Below are 16,299 nucleotides of genomic sequence, written 5' to 3'. Positions count from 1 at the left end.
CAAAACATTACAAGAAAAATGGCAAAACAAAAGACACATTCTGAACAGTGGCCACTGTCGTTCAAAGGCAGTACTGCGGCTATGGTAAAAAAAACAGCAAATGTCATAAATACAAAAACTTTATTACATCAGCAAATGCAAATGCATATAAAAGCATTTTTAATACTTCGTTCATCTCTTTGGATCTTTTCCTAATGTAATACTTACAATATCCACAATACAATATTTCATTCTCGAGAGGTCTGTCATAACAAAGAGCACCACAGGCTAAAACTCATCTCAAGTTTTTCCTAACTCTTAACTTAACAAGTATAGTACAGAAAATGTGTAGGTGTTCAAACGGAGTGTAGCTATAGTGGTTTCTGGCGTTATTTATAGTGGCTTGCAGATATGTGACTGAAGTGAAGCTACAGAGCAATGGGGTTATAGAAATGCAACTGAGCAGAAGCAGCTGTTATAACAGCAGTTATTTGTCCTGCATCTTTTCCAGGATGGGAACGATCATGTCAAACTTGGGTCTCTTAGCCGGGTCTTCGTTCATGCACAGCCTCATCAGCTTACATATGTGAGGTGAGATTCCAGGTGGAATGGTTGGTCGAAGGCCCTCAAGTGCCACCTGAAAACAAAAATGGAGGCACTGTCAACGAATAAACATACGTTAGGTTTAAAGCCTGTGAAAACACAAGTTTTACCTACCTTCATGCCTATCTCCATGTGAGAGAGGTCAGCAAATGGAACTTCTCTGGTAACCAGCTCCCAAAGCAAAACGGCAAAACTCCACATGTCAGCAGATCTCCGATTGATGTCCTCAGGCCTCTTCTGCAGTGCTGAGGTCAAAAGACAGAGAAAAGTTTATTATTTTCTCTTTCAGATTATATTTCTTTTTTTTTTCTTTCCGGAATCCGTTTCTTTTATTAGGAGCTTTTCCTTACCGGGAAGGAGGGTCTACGGCCAGGGATGCCCAGTTTAGTTTAGTCTGTTTAGTTTAGTATAGTTTAGTTTAGCCAATACCTATTGAATTCTATGACTTTATGTTCTTTATGATTCAATTTTATTACACAATTACTGGTATGAAGATGACAGTTGTTGTAAATATTGGGCTACATATATACAATTGAAAACAGCATCAGGAGTAAACTGGATAATACTTAAACTCCCAAACCACTAAACTCTGCAGGGTTTTTATAGCCAGGATCATAAATAGGAAATTACATTTCACAAATGCAGACATATGTACTAATGGAAATGGCTCCTTTGTGAATTTTGATACTTTATTTATCCCACAATGGGGAAATTCTTCTCCGCATTTTGACCCGTCCCCTGGGGGGAGCGGTGAGCTGCAGACTAGCCGTGCTCAGGGGGCGACAGCTGGCTGGGGGGAGCGGGGATTGATCCGCCAACCCTTCGGTTGTTTGGCGACCCGCTCTACCGCCTGAGCTAAACTGCCGCTTAAACTAAACCAAAAAATGTAATAAAACTAAATAGCTGTTTTTTTTTTTAGATTAGTAAAGAAAATGTATGTTTTTAGTCAAAGTTTCTAAATCAAGGAGTCAAATCTACATAATAGGGCAGCATATTTATTTTATAAATAATTATAAATATATAATTATTACCTACACTATCTTTTTTTCTCAAGCTGCCAAAGTGTTTAAGTCCTAGTCTTTAAAAATGCAATTTTAAGCTCAACATTCTTTCTATATGTACTCCATCATCAGAAAAATGCCACAAGAACAAGTTAAAAACACTATTTTGATCAGAGTGGATCTTCATGGAACACTGTTATCTGTGGCAGCAATAAGCAGCTTAAAATATTTAAAGAAAACCCCATCTTTAACCACTATTACCCAGTCTAGAGGTTAACTCCCTAAGCAGACTAACAGGCTAAGCTAAATACCTTCAGGCGCCATCCATGCTGGTGAATACATGCGACCGGGACACTGGAAAGAGAACTTGGCATCTGCCATGCTCACCCTGGCTGTCATGTCCTCATCAATCTGTGGAGCAGAGAGATCTGCTCATCACCCACCACAATGATGCATCACAGGGCAGAGAGAAATCTCTGCATGTGTGTACTTGTAGCAGTTAGGAGGGAAAACAGCGTCTTACCATGACATGCTTACTGTTGAGGTAAAGCCTTGAAACCATCGGCTCCAGAGTGTGGAGGAAAGCCATGCCACTGGCAATGTCCAAGGCAAACTTCACTGCTTGGCTTTGATCAACAACCAGAGCTAATGACAAACCAGGCAAAGAAAGACAAGAAAATAACATGCAGAAATCTGTGAAGATGACTGGCTTCTTAAATTTCCTATGTTTATAGAAGCAGAATTTTAATGTCAAACACAATCTAGTGGGCTTTATAATTCTACTTTGAAAATCCTCAGCTAACCTGCTTTTAAACTGAAAAACCTAAAAACATTTCCTCCTTTTTTTTCCTTCCAGAAGCTCAGTGGTTGCAAAACTGCAATGGAAACACTTTTCTTTTTTTTTCTCTCCAAAATAATCAATCAGTCAATCTTTATTTGTAAAGGAGAGACTAGTCCATCCCAGAATCAAGGGAATTACAGTGGTCCAGTCTAGAAAAGCCGAAGACATGAACACCCTTTCCAGGGTTTTCCTTTTTACCATATTGATGAATCTGAGATGATTAAAGCTAGACTGGACTGCTGCACTAACGTGTCTATCACATTTAAAACTACTATCTAAAATAACCCCAAGATTCCTGATAGAAGACAGGTGAGAGTCAAATGATCTAATGGCACTGCTGCATTCTGTCAAAAACAGAAGTACTTCAGTTTTATTTTCATCTAAGCAGAGGAAGTTTAGGTTCATCCAAGTTGTAACTTCCTCTAAACATTTCTGTAGGTTCTCTACACACTGGGCTCCACCAGATTTTAATGGTAAATAAATGTGGATGTCATCTGCATAACTGTGATAGAAGACATTAAACAGACTGCTCTAATCCAGACAGTAAAAGATCATAATCCACTGTGTCAAACGCAGCAGTGAAATCAAGAAGGATAAAAACAGCAGAAGCTCCAGAATCAACAGTTAAAAGCAAATCCCTGCACAACCAGAGTAGAGCCGTTTCCGTACTGTGACCTGATCTAAAACCAGCCTGGAATTGGGTCCAACTGTTTAATTGTTGGAACTTTTATTTTCAAATATGGCTGAACAGGCTTCTCACAAAGGCTCATTACAAAGACTGTCAATGGTCTGCTGTGATGTCATCCAAATGTTCCCTTTTAGTGAACCAACTTCAAACAGTACTTGTTCTCATCCATCGCCATGTTTTCACATGACTTATCACCTCAGTTGGTTTGTGTTTATTTGCATAATTCGGATTTAATGAAGACAGTTTCATTGCGGAATTGTGTTTTTTTGGTGACATTTCTAGAATTTGGATCAAGTTTTTGCACATATGTGTAATTGAAACACAGCTATAGATACTCTTCAGTTGTGAGAAAAAGAATATAAAGAAATAATACAAGAAATCATAATATTGGTCTTCTGAAATATAATGCACATATGCTTTTAAACACTGATGGCGGCTCTGCTCCCGAGCACTGGCGCCAGCATTTAACCACCAGGAGCAATGTGGGGTTCAGTGTCTTATCCAAGAACACTTCAACACATGGGCCGCCAAGGCGGGAACCGAACCTGCGATCTTCCGATCAGTGGTCACCCGACCTACCTCTGCGCCACGGCCGCCCCAGTAAATGGAACAACTCACAGAATGTGTGACTTCAAAACCCTTTTCTGCCTCACTGTAGGTGGATATTGCTCAGACTGTGAGTGTACCTCAGCTTTATATAAAGACAGCAGAGACAGGCTCCAGCAGAACCCATAATTTACTGACATAAAAGAAAACTATGGGTATGAAGAAAAGTAAACCACTTACTAGTACCCTGGTGAAGTATGTTGAAAAGAGATCCATAAGGCATGTGATGGGTAATGATGACAGGATGAGGAGAGGGAGGTGACTGACAAGCCCCAAGAACGGGCAGAATGTTTGGATGAGAAAAGATCCTGGAAGAACACAAAATAAAGGTCGAGGGTTAAAGAAAACGTGCAGCTACGACTTTAAAAAAAAAAAAAAAGGAAACAACATACACTAAATAAGAATGTAATTATTGAGCCAGAAAATCTGAAAATGCTACAAGTGAGTGGACCAAACTTGTTACACTTGAGTATGATATGTTTTGTGCTTTTATTCAAACATGCTTGTTCATTTTTTAACCCAATTTGTTTGAAATTTTGAACTAAAAGAAGGCAGAGAAACGTGAACTGGAAGATTCCACTCCTCCTATAGGGTTTCTTTTAGTTCACAAACTTTTATTTTGCTTTTTCATGAAGGTTTCATTAAATTTAGCAAGAATAGCACATAAGTGGAAATACTACCTCATGTGGAACTTTCCTTGTGATTTTTTGTCACATAAATGTGAAAATATGAGAATGAATAACTGCACTTTAGTTTAAGGGGAAATCCTGCAAGCCAAGCTGAGTTATGTGTAGCAGCTGACTTCACCAATCAATAACATAGTTAATGGTTTTCTAACCTTTAGAAAAGCAGCACATTTACAAAGACATGATAATAAGTCCAAATGTCCACAGCCTCAACATCAGGCAAAAAGTACTAAGGCTAGCAAAGTGACATAATGTGTCCCCATTCATTGCTGTGGGTCATTCTGTAAGATTTCAATCCCTGGTGCACCAAAACCTTTTTCGTACTCAATTTCTAGCAGAGTAACGACAGCATGAACGCGTGCTAAAAATGCCTTTGGGCAGACAAACCCAGAAGTACAGACTAAAAGCAGAAGCTTGAGGTTTTGGTTTTTTGGAACAGACATCGAATTATATATTTTTAGATTTTGCAAGTTGTGTTTGGGATTTAAAACATGAAATTAAACTTTGAAAAAAAAATGACACCAGTGGTGTTTTCCTTCTTTGGGTTCTGTTGTAAATGTGATTTTTTTTTCTCTGTTTTTAAAAACTGATCTGCTGAAAAGGGTTTTCTAAATTCTCCTTTTGGAAAATAACAAAAGCATTTTTGAACTGAACTGATCCATATAGTTGGAAAAGGCGGAGTTAGATAGAGACAGAGCTCCTATCGGTCTAATGCAAGAGATCCATACAACTAAATTCAAAGAAGTATAAACTCAATTTTTATAGTTAAAAGAATAAAAACTAGGCCATTCAGAATATAAATAGCTAGTTGTCATTTAAATAAAGGAATCTCATTATTTTTTTAAAAACATTGAAACTATTTAATCATATATTTATCTTTTTTCCTCGTACTATAGTTTTGCTAGCACTACTGCTGTAAAATTCAGGAAAAGGCGTTACCTGAGTTTGGGATGTTCCTCGTTAAAATCTCTGCTCTTCCTGGTGGTCCAGTCTCGGATGTGCAGCACTTTCACTATAATCTCGTCTCCTTGCCACCGACCCTGCCATAACTGCAAACACAGCAAACAGTTCAGTAAATAATTGGGGGAGCTGAAAATGGCTGTAAACAATAAAAGTAGAGGACAGAGTGCAGCTGACCTCCCCAGATTGGTTTTCATTGATTTTTGCCAGGAGCGAGAGCTGCTTGTAATCAATGCCAGCCTGCTTGTTAAGGGTGCCATTACCTGCGAGTTCAGCAAGAGAAAACATAAATAATAGAGAATGAATGTGAATTTGACAGCACGATCAGGGAAGGTCACTCACGAGGTCGTGTCCTCATTGTACCCTTCCAGAAAGTTTCCTTGTATGGGATTTTGTTCATACTCTGACCCATTTTCTCTGCTTTTTCTAGAAAATAAACAACAAATAAGTTAAAAAGTACAATAAAAGTGAGGAAAAAAATATATGTTTTCTGTTAAAAAGGGAAAGTAACCTTGTAGAAGCTGTCTTAGGTGAGGCTTGGCTTTGTCCAGAGGTGTCTGTCCGTATCTGTTGCATGTACACACCTGAGCCCCACTGACTACCAAGTCCTAAAACGGTCACATATATAAGTTTTATTTATTGTTTATTACACAACATAATGTTTGTAATTACTAGAAAAACAGAAAAATGTCCCTTGATTGCAGTGGCGGTTTTTCCCCAGAAGGGGGCGTCTCCGGCCCATAGAAGCTAGAGTGAGTGTGTGTGTATGTGTGTCACATCAGACCTCTGCAACCTCATCTTGGCCCCAGAAGCAGGCGTAGTGGAGCGGGGTGTTCCCATGTTCGTTGACTGTGTTGGGGTCGGCTTTGCACTGAATCAGCTGGAAGTCACATGACACCCAAGTGAAACATCTAAACGGCCAAACATCCAAACAGGCTGTGCTCAGGCTAAATGAAGGTTTCTACCTTGGCCACAATGTCTCTGTGTCCGTGGCTCGCTGCGAGATGCAAAGGTGTATCGTCACCGCGGTTCATCACATTAATGCGGGCGCCTCTCATGATGAGCATGTCGACCACACCGCTTCTACCTTCCCTGCACGCCCAGTGGAGGGGGCTAAAGCCATGGTCATCACTGAGACAGACAGGAGCAGACAGACCGTTACATAAAAAATACACTTGATCAAAAATCCTTTTGATATTTAAGTTGTTGTTGCTGTAAAATAAAAAGATTTAACTTAAAGACAGCACTGACAAAAATACAGGCATGAAACAATATTTGGAGCCTCTTTTTGACAGGGATTTTATTTTTAACAAGGGTGAAGACGGCTAAATCTTAAAGGAAAAAGAAAAACAGACCTACAAAAACATGTTTGGAAATGATCTTCATCTGAAGCGGTGAACACTGTGGTACCCAGGCATGCTCACGCAAACGTATGCATGACTTCCAGTAGCGCTGAACCATTTATGTTTATTGATGATGTGACTGATTAAAGAGGCGGCTGGATGAAGACTGAGATATGAAATCCAGCAGTATTTGCTAACATTTTCAAAAGTAGTGCTGGGCTTAATGAAAATCGCCTCATTAATTTTGAATTACTAAAAGAATCAACACCAGTTCATCAAATCCATGATTTTAACTGGCTATTTAGATATTATTAGGTTTTTATATTTTAGGGAAAGAAATTTGGTCAGCCTTAAATGCAAGAATGAACAATTCTAATACAGAAAAATGCTTTTTATCACCAAATAAAATTGGTTTTTGATTGAAATTTGAAAGACGCATCAAATATTTTTCCATTTGAGTTTGTAATTTAAAATCACAGGCAGGGATACCCAGCAGAGTTAAGTTTCTGATCTCATCCTAAAGTTATATTTTATATGTTAAAAGGGAAAACTACGGTTGTGTCCAAATGTGTCTAAATATTCACTCTTACTGTGTTATAAAGGGCGTTCGCCAGTTTGTAGGGGTGTCAGAATCTAAAAATAATACTAACAATTCAATTGTTGTAAATAGATAAAACCTAATGTAATGAATAAATGTTTGTTGGTCACAAGAACATAAATATAGTCTATTCGTCTAAACAAGAAAGTGAGGCTTTGCAGCTCTCCCTGGGTTTTTGGTCAGTAAGAAAGTGGACCACTTGGCTCTTTTAGCTTTAAAGGTTGCAGACCCCTGGAATGAGGAGTAGTGAGGGAATTTGGACATAGCCTTAATGTCTTTAGGCCTAAAACCCTTTAATCATTTTCAGCGTTTACCTAAAGTTTAAGTCCCTTTTTGTGAGAAGTCAGACCAGGCTTTGGTTCAAACATTTCTCCACTGAAAGAAAGTCCTGACAGTCTGAAGGGGAAAACAAACCATTGTACTCTTGTAGATGATGCTAGCCAGCTCTAAATACCACAAACAGAATGTCAGCTGACAAAACACTATCTGTGTGGTTTGCACCCCCACCACCTAGCAATCTTTATTTAGACTTAAGCAGACGCTTCCCCTTCTCTGCCTGCAGTCCTGTCAAATGATAAATTAAATCCAGCTAACATATGCAAAGGTGCATTTCAGTACCACAGCCAACAAGGAGCCAGGCTGTCACCTCCTTCTGACTGGCCTTTTCCCCCTCTTTTACATTACCTGACCCCTGATGGCAATCGCTGAGGCTTCTCGCGACTCACTGTAAAGCCACAACCTTCTGTTAGACCAGGAACTCTCTGCAGGGCTTGTAGGAAATAGCTGCACAACTAGCTCACACCCAAGTGAAAGAGCAGTTTAATACATTTACTGTCATTTCTGATCCAGCAATGTGGACGGATGGCTCATACTCCAACCAGGCTGCTGGCTATAAAAAGCTGCAAGGCTGGAAAAAAAAAAGTTTAGGAATGACAGGCTGGAAAATACAAGGGAGCCAAGCATTCCCTCCAAGTCTCTTTCTCCCTTTTTCTGTTTTTTAATGCCTTTTCCTACAGCAAGCGCTTCTAGAAGCAGATCTGAAAAGTCTGCTAACGTCTGAGTCACCACTTCTCACAGTCTGCTTTAAGTTTCAACATACCCTCTCGTCAGATTTCACTTTTATTACACATTTCTGACATTCTGAGGGGAAGGAATGGTGGAGTCTGCATAGCGGAGCTTCCTCGGAGCAAGAGTCAAAATCGGGAGGCCTCCAGCATAATGACTGGCCTCTCAGATGTTTACGTGGGACGGCAGGGAGCTGCCTGAGGAGCTGTGTCAGCGAGGGCTTGCCCCTTTATGGAGCTGCGCAGAGGAAATGGCCTTGGCTGTTGCGCGGTTGGCTAGCAGCCCTGATAGTCAATGTCAACAAACTGTACATATATGGCTTGGTCCAAGAATGAGATAAAGTCCTCCGACCAATCCGTGAAAAAGGAGAGAACGAGTCTAAAAGGTGACATCATTGTTATTTTGATAGATATTTAGGCATTTTTGTGAACATCTCATATTCTTTTTCTTAGTCTGTATTAGATAACATTCATTATTGCTTGAAGTCCCACTGATCATCTTTTGATAGATTGTAAAAGTGTTCCCATTGTTTTTATGTTTTGTTTTATTAATCATATTCATGGAGTTTTTAGGCAAAATAAAAAACAACAACAAAAAAAATGTTTTTTTTAGGGCTTTAGTTTCTGCAGAGCAGCAGGAGTTCATTAGAAATCTGCCTCTGAGTTGTGGACGGGACGTCATCAGTCTATTTACAAGCTCTCTCGCTATCTTACAGCCCATCACACCTCAACCCAACATTACCAGCTCAGACGAGGGAAACAACATGAATCTAGTCAGTGGGTAACAAATTACAACGTAAATAATTACTGTAATTTACTTACTTTTGTCAGAAATGGAGGAATGTAACAAATTACAGTTCAAATTTTGGTCATTAATTACAATTACTGGACTATAGAAACCCTCATTACTTCGTTACTTGGAAAGGTTTGTAGGCTCTGACATTTTTTCTCGGTTAAATGAAACGCGACAGAGGTTGATTTAAAAAAACAAAAATGGAATCACTGGCGTCATATGCACACGCAGATTTGGGGATCGCTCAAAGTACAGACATGCCCTCATTGCTGCAGGCACGTTGCTTTCCTAACTGCCTCAAGAATGAGACGAAAAGAGATGCTGCAAGGAGTCTTCTCATCCCAGACGAACAGCAGGTGAGCAGCAGGGAAGAGACCCGCCCAATGTTCTGATGAATGAAACATCTCTAAAGTCTGCTGTTTGGTGTCAAAGACAAGAGCCGGTCCCTCCTGGAAGCCGTTTCTTTTCTATCTCAATTCACCCTTTCTTACTTTATTTTCTCTCTACGCTGCACGCTGTCTACTGCGTCTTTGGTCAATATGAGTTCGCTCCACAGAACGTAGACCTGCAGAGGCCAGAACTGTGCACAAAGGGCAAGCATAGAGAGAGACAGGTGCAACTTATTGCAATGAAAAACCCAAAGTCTGAGAAATTGAACATGAGGCATTAAATACTTCTTTGTGTTTTCAAAAGAGTGGCTTCATTTCAGATTTGCTAGATATGAAAATAGGCTTAACAGTTTTTTTCCACAGCTTACTTTGAGCAGTGGCATAAACTTCATAGGTTGTTGCTTATTCTTGTGTCATTTTTCACACTGTCGTCTAATAAAACCAGGTTATGTCTTCAACCAGGTTCATACTTTGCACGAGGTCATTGCTTTAAAAGTAAAAGTTAACTGAAATCCAAGAGGACCTTGTTTGTGCAAACTGTGTTTCCCTTGAGAATCTGTAAAGGAGAGGGAAAAAAGTAAAGTAACGACTAAAAGTAGTGAATTACTTTTTTAAATAATTAGTTTTTAGAAGTAATTTACCCAACACTGGATTTAGTCTTCTACAAATGGATGCAAGTTTGTGGCCTGACGATTGAAGCTTTTAGGTCACTGCAACAATTTTTCCCAATTGCATTGTTGCGTCTGTTCCTGATTTACCACAATTTCTCATAAATGCAATTTTATGCTTCATTTTCCTAATAAATGTCCATCTTGAGAAAAATGCCACAAGAACATGTTAAAAACACAATTTTTATCTGAAATTGGAGCATTTATGAGCACCTGTATACCTAGGGTTTATCTGTGATCTTCAGCACGGTTCTGGATAAAGTCAAGACCGCCTCCTTTCATGACTGTAGTAGAAGCAACAACCTCCTGTCATTTTAACAGAAATGTTTCCAGATGACATCATTGGGGAAAAAGTTGGAAGCCTGCAGCTGAGTGATGCTGAGCCACTCTGCAGACCAGAGCACAATGTGGAAACTATTCTAGCGCCTCCAAAATGCCAAGAATGTCTTTGTATGAGCACACCTGAGTGTCTGGCGCTTTCTATTTTGAACAACAACAACAAAATAATCCAACATGTTGTTTTTATCAAGTCTTAACCTGTTGTTTGGGGTTAAAGTCCCACTCCAATAATGATTTGATCTATTTTAACAACATTCTCAGTGGTCTTTTAGTTACAATTATGTAGTTTTAAGGCAAAAAGGAAGAAAAAAAACATTGTTTTCTAGGACATAGATTCTGTAGAGTCGCTCGCGGTGGTTCATTTAGACATTTGCCTCAGTTGTGGGTGGGCCTGATAGCGCGGAGTAAGCCTTCCCTCATTTCCCATCATACCTTTATTTACACGCTTTTCTGCTAGTTTACAGCTCCTTACACCCCCAACCTAACATTATCGGTGCAACAAAAATGGCTAGCACTTTTGGAGCTATCCAGCCATGTGGACGAGAAAAAAGAAGACGTACATGGGATGTATGTGGGCCTCTTTGTCTGCAGGTGGATCCATTGGAACAGAGTGGAGCAGAGCTTATGGCCTGCCGACTGGAGCGATTATGTCACTGACTGGCTTTATCCGGCCGCACTTTTTCATCTGCTCCTGCTTCACAACGTTTTAAATAAACTACACAGAAATGCAACTTTAAGATGATTAAAAAAAAAAAAAAAAAAGTTCTCCATCACGAGAAAACAAAAAGACGATTTTCATTGGAGTGGGTCTAAACAACATGTCTGTGGTCAGGTATTTCCCCCAGAACTCATGAATTCAGGTAAAACAAGCCCCCTCCTCCACCAGAAAATATCCGCTTACCCCAAGTTGAGATCATTCTCAGTGTTGTCCAGCCACAGACGAACAGCCACAGAGTTTCCCTCTCGGCACTGTGTGAAGATGTCATCCATGTTCACCCTTCAGACTTTAAAAAGGGACCATGGAGCCTGAGAAATATCATTACAAGCCTACTTTATAAAACTTGACAGTGTTTCAACTATTAGTTAGTATTATTACATCACTTCAGTCTAGATGTTTTGTGTTATAAGTTTAAACCGTTTACAAACAAGTTTAATTAAAAACTTATTAATTAAATTAGTTATTATGAGTTCACTTTTGACGAAAAGCAGCCATTATGCTCCATTAAAGTGTAACTTTTACACCGTCTGTGGGTTAAAACGTCTATGATCAAATAGACGGCTAGCTAAAAACTAGAAAGTGCTCAAATGGACTTTCCCATTTTTGTTCCTACCTTTATTTATCTTTCTACGCAGACTCAGTTGGGCTGACCAATTACCCTTCAGTTTATCATAAAAAAGTTGAGCTAACGGGACACAGTTCGACTACTTTGTTAAATATTATCTTCATCTAAAACACGCAAAAGTTGGTTGAAAAGCTTACCAGTCGTCCTTTTCTTGACTTGTTTCTGTCCTCCCTGCTCCTTTTTTCCTCTCCCTTTTTTCCTTCAAGGACTGAGTCCACGCCCCGCCGCTCCAGTTTGATGCGGGTAACTCGTGCAGTTCTAGCTCTGACGGCCGCGAATAGCGACTCCTGCTGGAGGAAATTTGACACTGCAACTTCCTGCGTAAATAAGATTCTGAATTTGGGTGAGGTTAAAAGCCACAGATGTTTAGAAAGGGTTCTCACAGAAAAACAATAATCTTAACAGAAAAAAAAAACAAATTTTAAAACCAAAAATAATGGAATTAAATATATTAATATATTGAATGCCATCATTATAAATAAAAACAACAATGAAAAACACCTTTGCAGTGTGTCATCATAGTACTAAAAAAACACCCAAAGCTATAGTATGCCCATACACATTCACTTTATTCATCCACACATTTATAAAATCATTTACACCATAAGATTGTCAATTCAACCCACCATGCATATTTTGGTAAAACATTAGGGGATTTGCACTTTGTTCAATGTCCCATATCTCTTACCAGAAGGAAGAGGGGGGGGGGGGGGGGTTGTGGGACCTTTCAAAATACAAATGACTTTCCTTTAGAGTTTGGAAGCATATGTTATAGAAGGAGTCAGAAGAAACTCATTTTTGCTGGGCTTTTCCCCCTTTGCAAGTGTTCTCACCAGGTGAGATCAGCTGGGGTTCTAACCACCTCTCAGCTTCCTATCTATAGGTGGAAAGTTCAAGGTACTTAGTTGGTTTCTGCAAAAAATATTTATTTTTTCGGCTCAAAAATTAAGTCCTTAGTTGTTTAAAATTATAGTTTGTCTTTAAAGTACTTCATTTCACATTTTTTATTCTTTGTGGGGGAAAAACGTTCACTATATATAACATCAAATCCAGCATTACAATAGAAGCATAGTATTCATATCTACAAGTACTTTCTGTCACACAACAAAAAACATTGGCACGACAATTATTTCATCTCTTTTTTTTCTGTGTATTTATACTTGCCATTTGATATTTTGATGAACTGAGAATTGTAAAATCCAACAGATCTAAATTTTCATTGTTTTGCCAAACTAAGTTATTTTGGCAGACCTTAGAATGAAATACTCTTATCTGCTTCCTAAAGACTAAGCTTCTCTAAATTTCTGAAATGTGGCAGCTGCTCATAAATGCTCCTTTAAGAGGAATTATGACAGTTTACTCTGAGTGTCTCCACATCCTGGGTACGAGCGATTGATGCTAACAAAATAACAGGAAGCAAATTACGAGGACAGATAAGAGCTGCATGACAAAGGTCATGAACTCTACTCACATCCTTAATATGATATATGCTTGCAAATTAAGTTGCAAATGCAAATTTGATGGAAAAATACATAGTTGTACAGTAAAAATGTCAGTCTTTTTTTTTTTTGCTAAAAAAAGCATTTGATTTATTGTTTAAAAAAATCAGCTTTTAAGAAGTTTCAGACTTGCTAAGTGACACATTTAACTGAATATATATATAAAATAAATTAAAGTTTGGCTCTTATTTTCCAGCAACATCCTTTTCTTTAACAATTCCAGTTGTTGAGAGTAGTTTATCCTATAGAACAAATTGGGTCATTTCATATATTTTTATTGCTTTGACAGTGACTTAAAAACACAATAATGTAAAGGAAAAAAAAACAAAAACACAGACATTAAGGTGAGGAGCCATACGTTACTAGTCTGATCACCAAGTCCCAACTACTTTGATATGAAATGATTTGACAATTATATTATTATGGGTCAACTAGTTATGTTTGATTTTGACCAGATAGACTTGTCCTTTTTAAGCAGTGACAATAGGTTTCGGAAGAAAGAAAATGACAACAAAGTACAGAGAAAAGGATGGACTCTTGTATTTATAAAAGATTTGAAAGATGGATGTTCACATATCTATGTGTTGAATATCTAGGATCATTTTGACCCAAAAGCTAGTGTCTCCAGTCTCCACTGATGCTCAAAAACCATCTGATGCTTAAGACTGCTGTCCAGGAAGAGGTGAAACCTGTGAGGACGATTTCTGGTCAGCCAATGCTTCTGATTTGGAAACAGAAGAAGCTTCTGATAGCAGATTTTCTGATAAAGATGCTTGTCTGATTCCAAAATCTCTTTGGGATTCCGCTAAAGTTGGTTGAGGAAATCCCTGTGGATGGGAAGTTTCAATATTAGGAGTGACTGGAGTTGCAGCGGAAAGTTTGACTGCTGTGTTTGTCCCTTCACTTGGAATGTCTAATTTGGCTGGCACCAGAATTGAGTTTTGTATCTCTGATGCAACTTCAGGCGCAGAGGGAGGCACTTGTGTGGAGGCAGACGGGCTGAATTGGGACTGTGATGCCTCTGCAGGTCCGACCCCCGCAGGTACGGTCGCCCCCTCGGTTGCCTGGGCGTTCTCTGCAGCCTTGCTCTCCAGCTCTTCCATGCGGCGCTGCACCATGCGAGGCATCAGATGCACATAGGTGCTCATGAGGCGGTGGTTGGTGCGAATCAGCTTCCCTGCACAGTTATCCACACAGCGTTCCTGCAAAAACAATAATTCACAACCATAACGTCTAATATGGTCTATCCTAGAGGTCTGCAACCTGTGGCTCTTTGACCCCTCCATTGTAGCTCTCTGGTTCAAGAAAACTAAAGTTAATAAGTCAGGAAGCAGTAAAGTAAACTATCTCAAACTTTATCCAATTCATTCACCAACAGTTGAAGAACAGTACATATCACTCCACCAGGTCACCGACTACAGTACCCATAATGCTCTGACAATCCATCATGCAGTGTGGCTTCACAGTTTAACAAAGTCGAACTAAAACACTTTGACAGATTTTTGTGCCACAGAAAGTCAATTGGAGGTCAGTAAGCACAAACAGAAATCATACTAAAGTTGAATTGTATGGCAGATTTTCTAATTTTGAACAAATTCAAGTATTTTTAAGTGCCTTATAGCTTAAAAAATATGGCAAGGGTCACTTAATTAGCTCCGATTTAACTTTGGTTAGAAATCTATGTCAGAGATGCACCATAAAAAACAACAATTTAAAAAAAAAAATCACTACCACATTTGCTGTATTGAGATGATCTATGTGAGACAGGATGTCTTTTATTTTGAAAGGAAGTCACGTGAACCACTGTCAAGAGTTATTTCTTATTTAGAAAAAAAAATCTTAATATGAACATATTATTAATGCTGCAAAACAATGCTCATGTATATTTCTTTTAGTGGTAACATGAATATAAATCAGTGTCTTATTTTTCTAAAGGGTGGATTGAGACTTTGAGGCTCCGTTTTCTTCTGTCAGTGGAAAATTGACCTGAATGATTGAATGTCTCTTAAGTGTGGAAGGTTGCAAACCTCTGATCTATCAACTATTACTATCAGATTTAGAAAGCCTCTGAGCTAAACTGTCTCCCTGTCGCTAACCATTGAATATCATGTGTCTGCTGTACCTCATCCATTGTTAGGTTCCTGTAGTTGAAGTTGCTCGAACACCGTTGAAAGCAGATTTCAGTCATGCGGTTGTAAACCAGGAGAAAATCCCTCAGCTGTTGGAATACAGAAACGTTATCAAGTCTCGGTTTGGATTTTCTTTTCCATAAGGATTACAAATGTGATTATTAGGCTTACGTTTCTCAGCTGCTGGTCGGCATCCATGGCTGCTGCTGCTTCGGAGGAGGAAATGTGACGATCAACGACGGCGTTAAAACTGGACTCACTCAGTGTAGTAGACCTGAAATTCAAAAACTCCGAAAGTGCTTTGAAACGTTTGATTTAAAAGCAAGTTTCAATTATTTCTAAACCAAACAGAGTCTGATAGCTAAAGGATCTTAGGAGCATGACATTCACAAGCGCGCTGCCATGTTTGGAACAAAGATCGTCTCTTCCTGTGAAGAGGATTTACTCTGTCTTTACTTTTTGCTTACTATCCTGAAATAAAGTTTGAATCTTAATCTGTATTAAAAAAGTGTAAATAACTGTAACTATGCGAGTTAACTAATTAATTAATTTAAATCAAGTGACATTTTTGTCAAAAAAACGATATTTTATTCGAGAGGGAAATAATCTTAGTCTAATTTTTTATTTCAAAAATACAAGTACAAATACAGTTTCTATTATTCTTTTATAGATAGATGGATGGATGGATGGATGGCAAAATAAAATATAATTATTCTGCAATTTATATTGCTATTTGTAGTGCAGATAAAACAAAATTTCTCACATTTTTA

At 38.7% G+C, this 16,299-nt stretch overlaps 2 protein-coding genes across 2 annotated transcripts; both read right to left on the bottom strand.

Annotated features, from left to right (window-relative positions):
• Positions 1–103: 103 nt before the first annotated feature.
• On the bottom strand, positions 104–12,162 carry LOC101172012 (integrin-linked protein kinase). Its single transcript, XM_004076219.3, has 13 exons — positions 12,039–12,162; positions 11,460–11,584; positions 6,330–6,495; positions 6,149–6,244; positions 5,876–5,972; positions 5,707–5,790; positions 5,542–5,627; positions 5,344–5,453; positions 3,899–4,026; positions 2,107–2,228; positions 1,895–1,994; positions 697–827; positions 104–616 (listed from the first exon to the last, which is right to left on the bottom strand). Exons 2-13 carry the CDS (start codon positions 11,546–11,548, stop codon positions 467–469), a joined length of 1,359 nt encoding a protein of 452 aa, XP_004076267.1. The 5' UTR covers positions 11,549–11,584; positions 12,039–12,162; the 3' UTR covers positions 104–466.
• A 1,447-nt stretch (positions 12,163–13,609) lies between these two features.
• timm10b (translocase of inner mitochondrial membrane 10B) lies at positions 13,610–15,945 on the bottom strand. Its single transcript, XM_004076218.3, has 3 exons — positions 15,701–15,945; positions 15,523–15,618; positions 13,610–14,602 (listed from the first exon to the last, which is right to left on the bottom strand). The coding sequence occupies exons 1-3, from the start codon at positions 15,725–15,727 to the stop codon at positions 14,060–14,062; spliced, it is 666 nt and encodes a 221-aa protein (XP_004076266.1). The 5' UTR covers positions 15,728–15,945; the 3' UTR covers positions 13,610–14,059.
• Between the last annotated feature and the right edge of the window lie 354 nt (positions 15,946–16,299).

The sequence above is a fragment of the Oryzias latipes genome, chromosome 14 (genome assembly GCF_002234675.1).
Source record: "Oryzias latipes chromosome 14, ASM223467v1".
Lineage (NCBI taxonomy): Eukaryota > Metazoa > Chordata > Actinopteri > Beloniformes > Adrianichthyidae > Oryzias > Oryzias latipes.
This window is presented reverse-complemented; position numbering and strand designations above follow the sequence as displayed.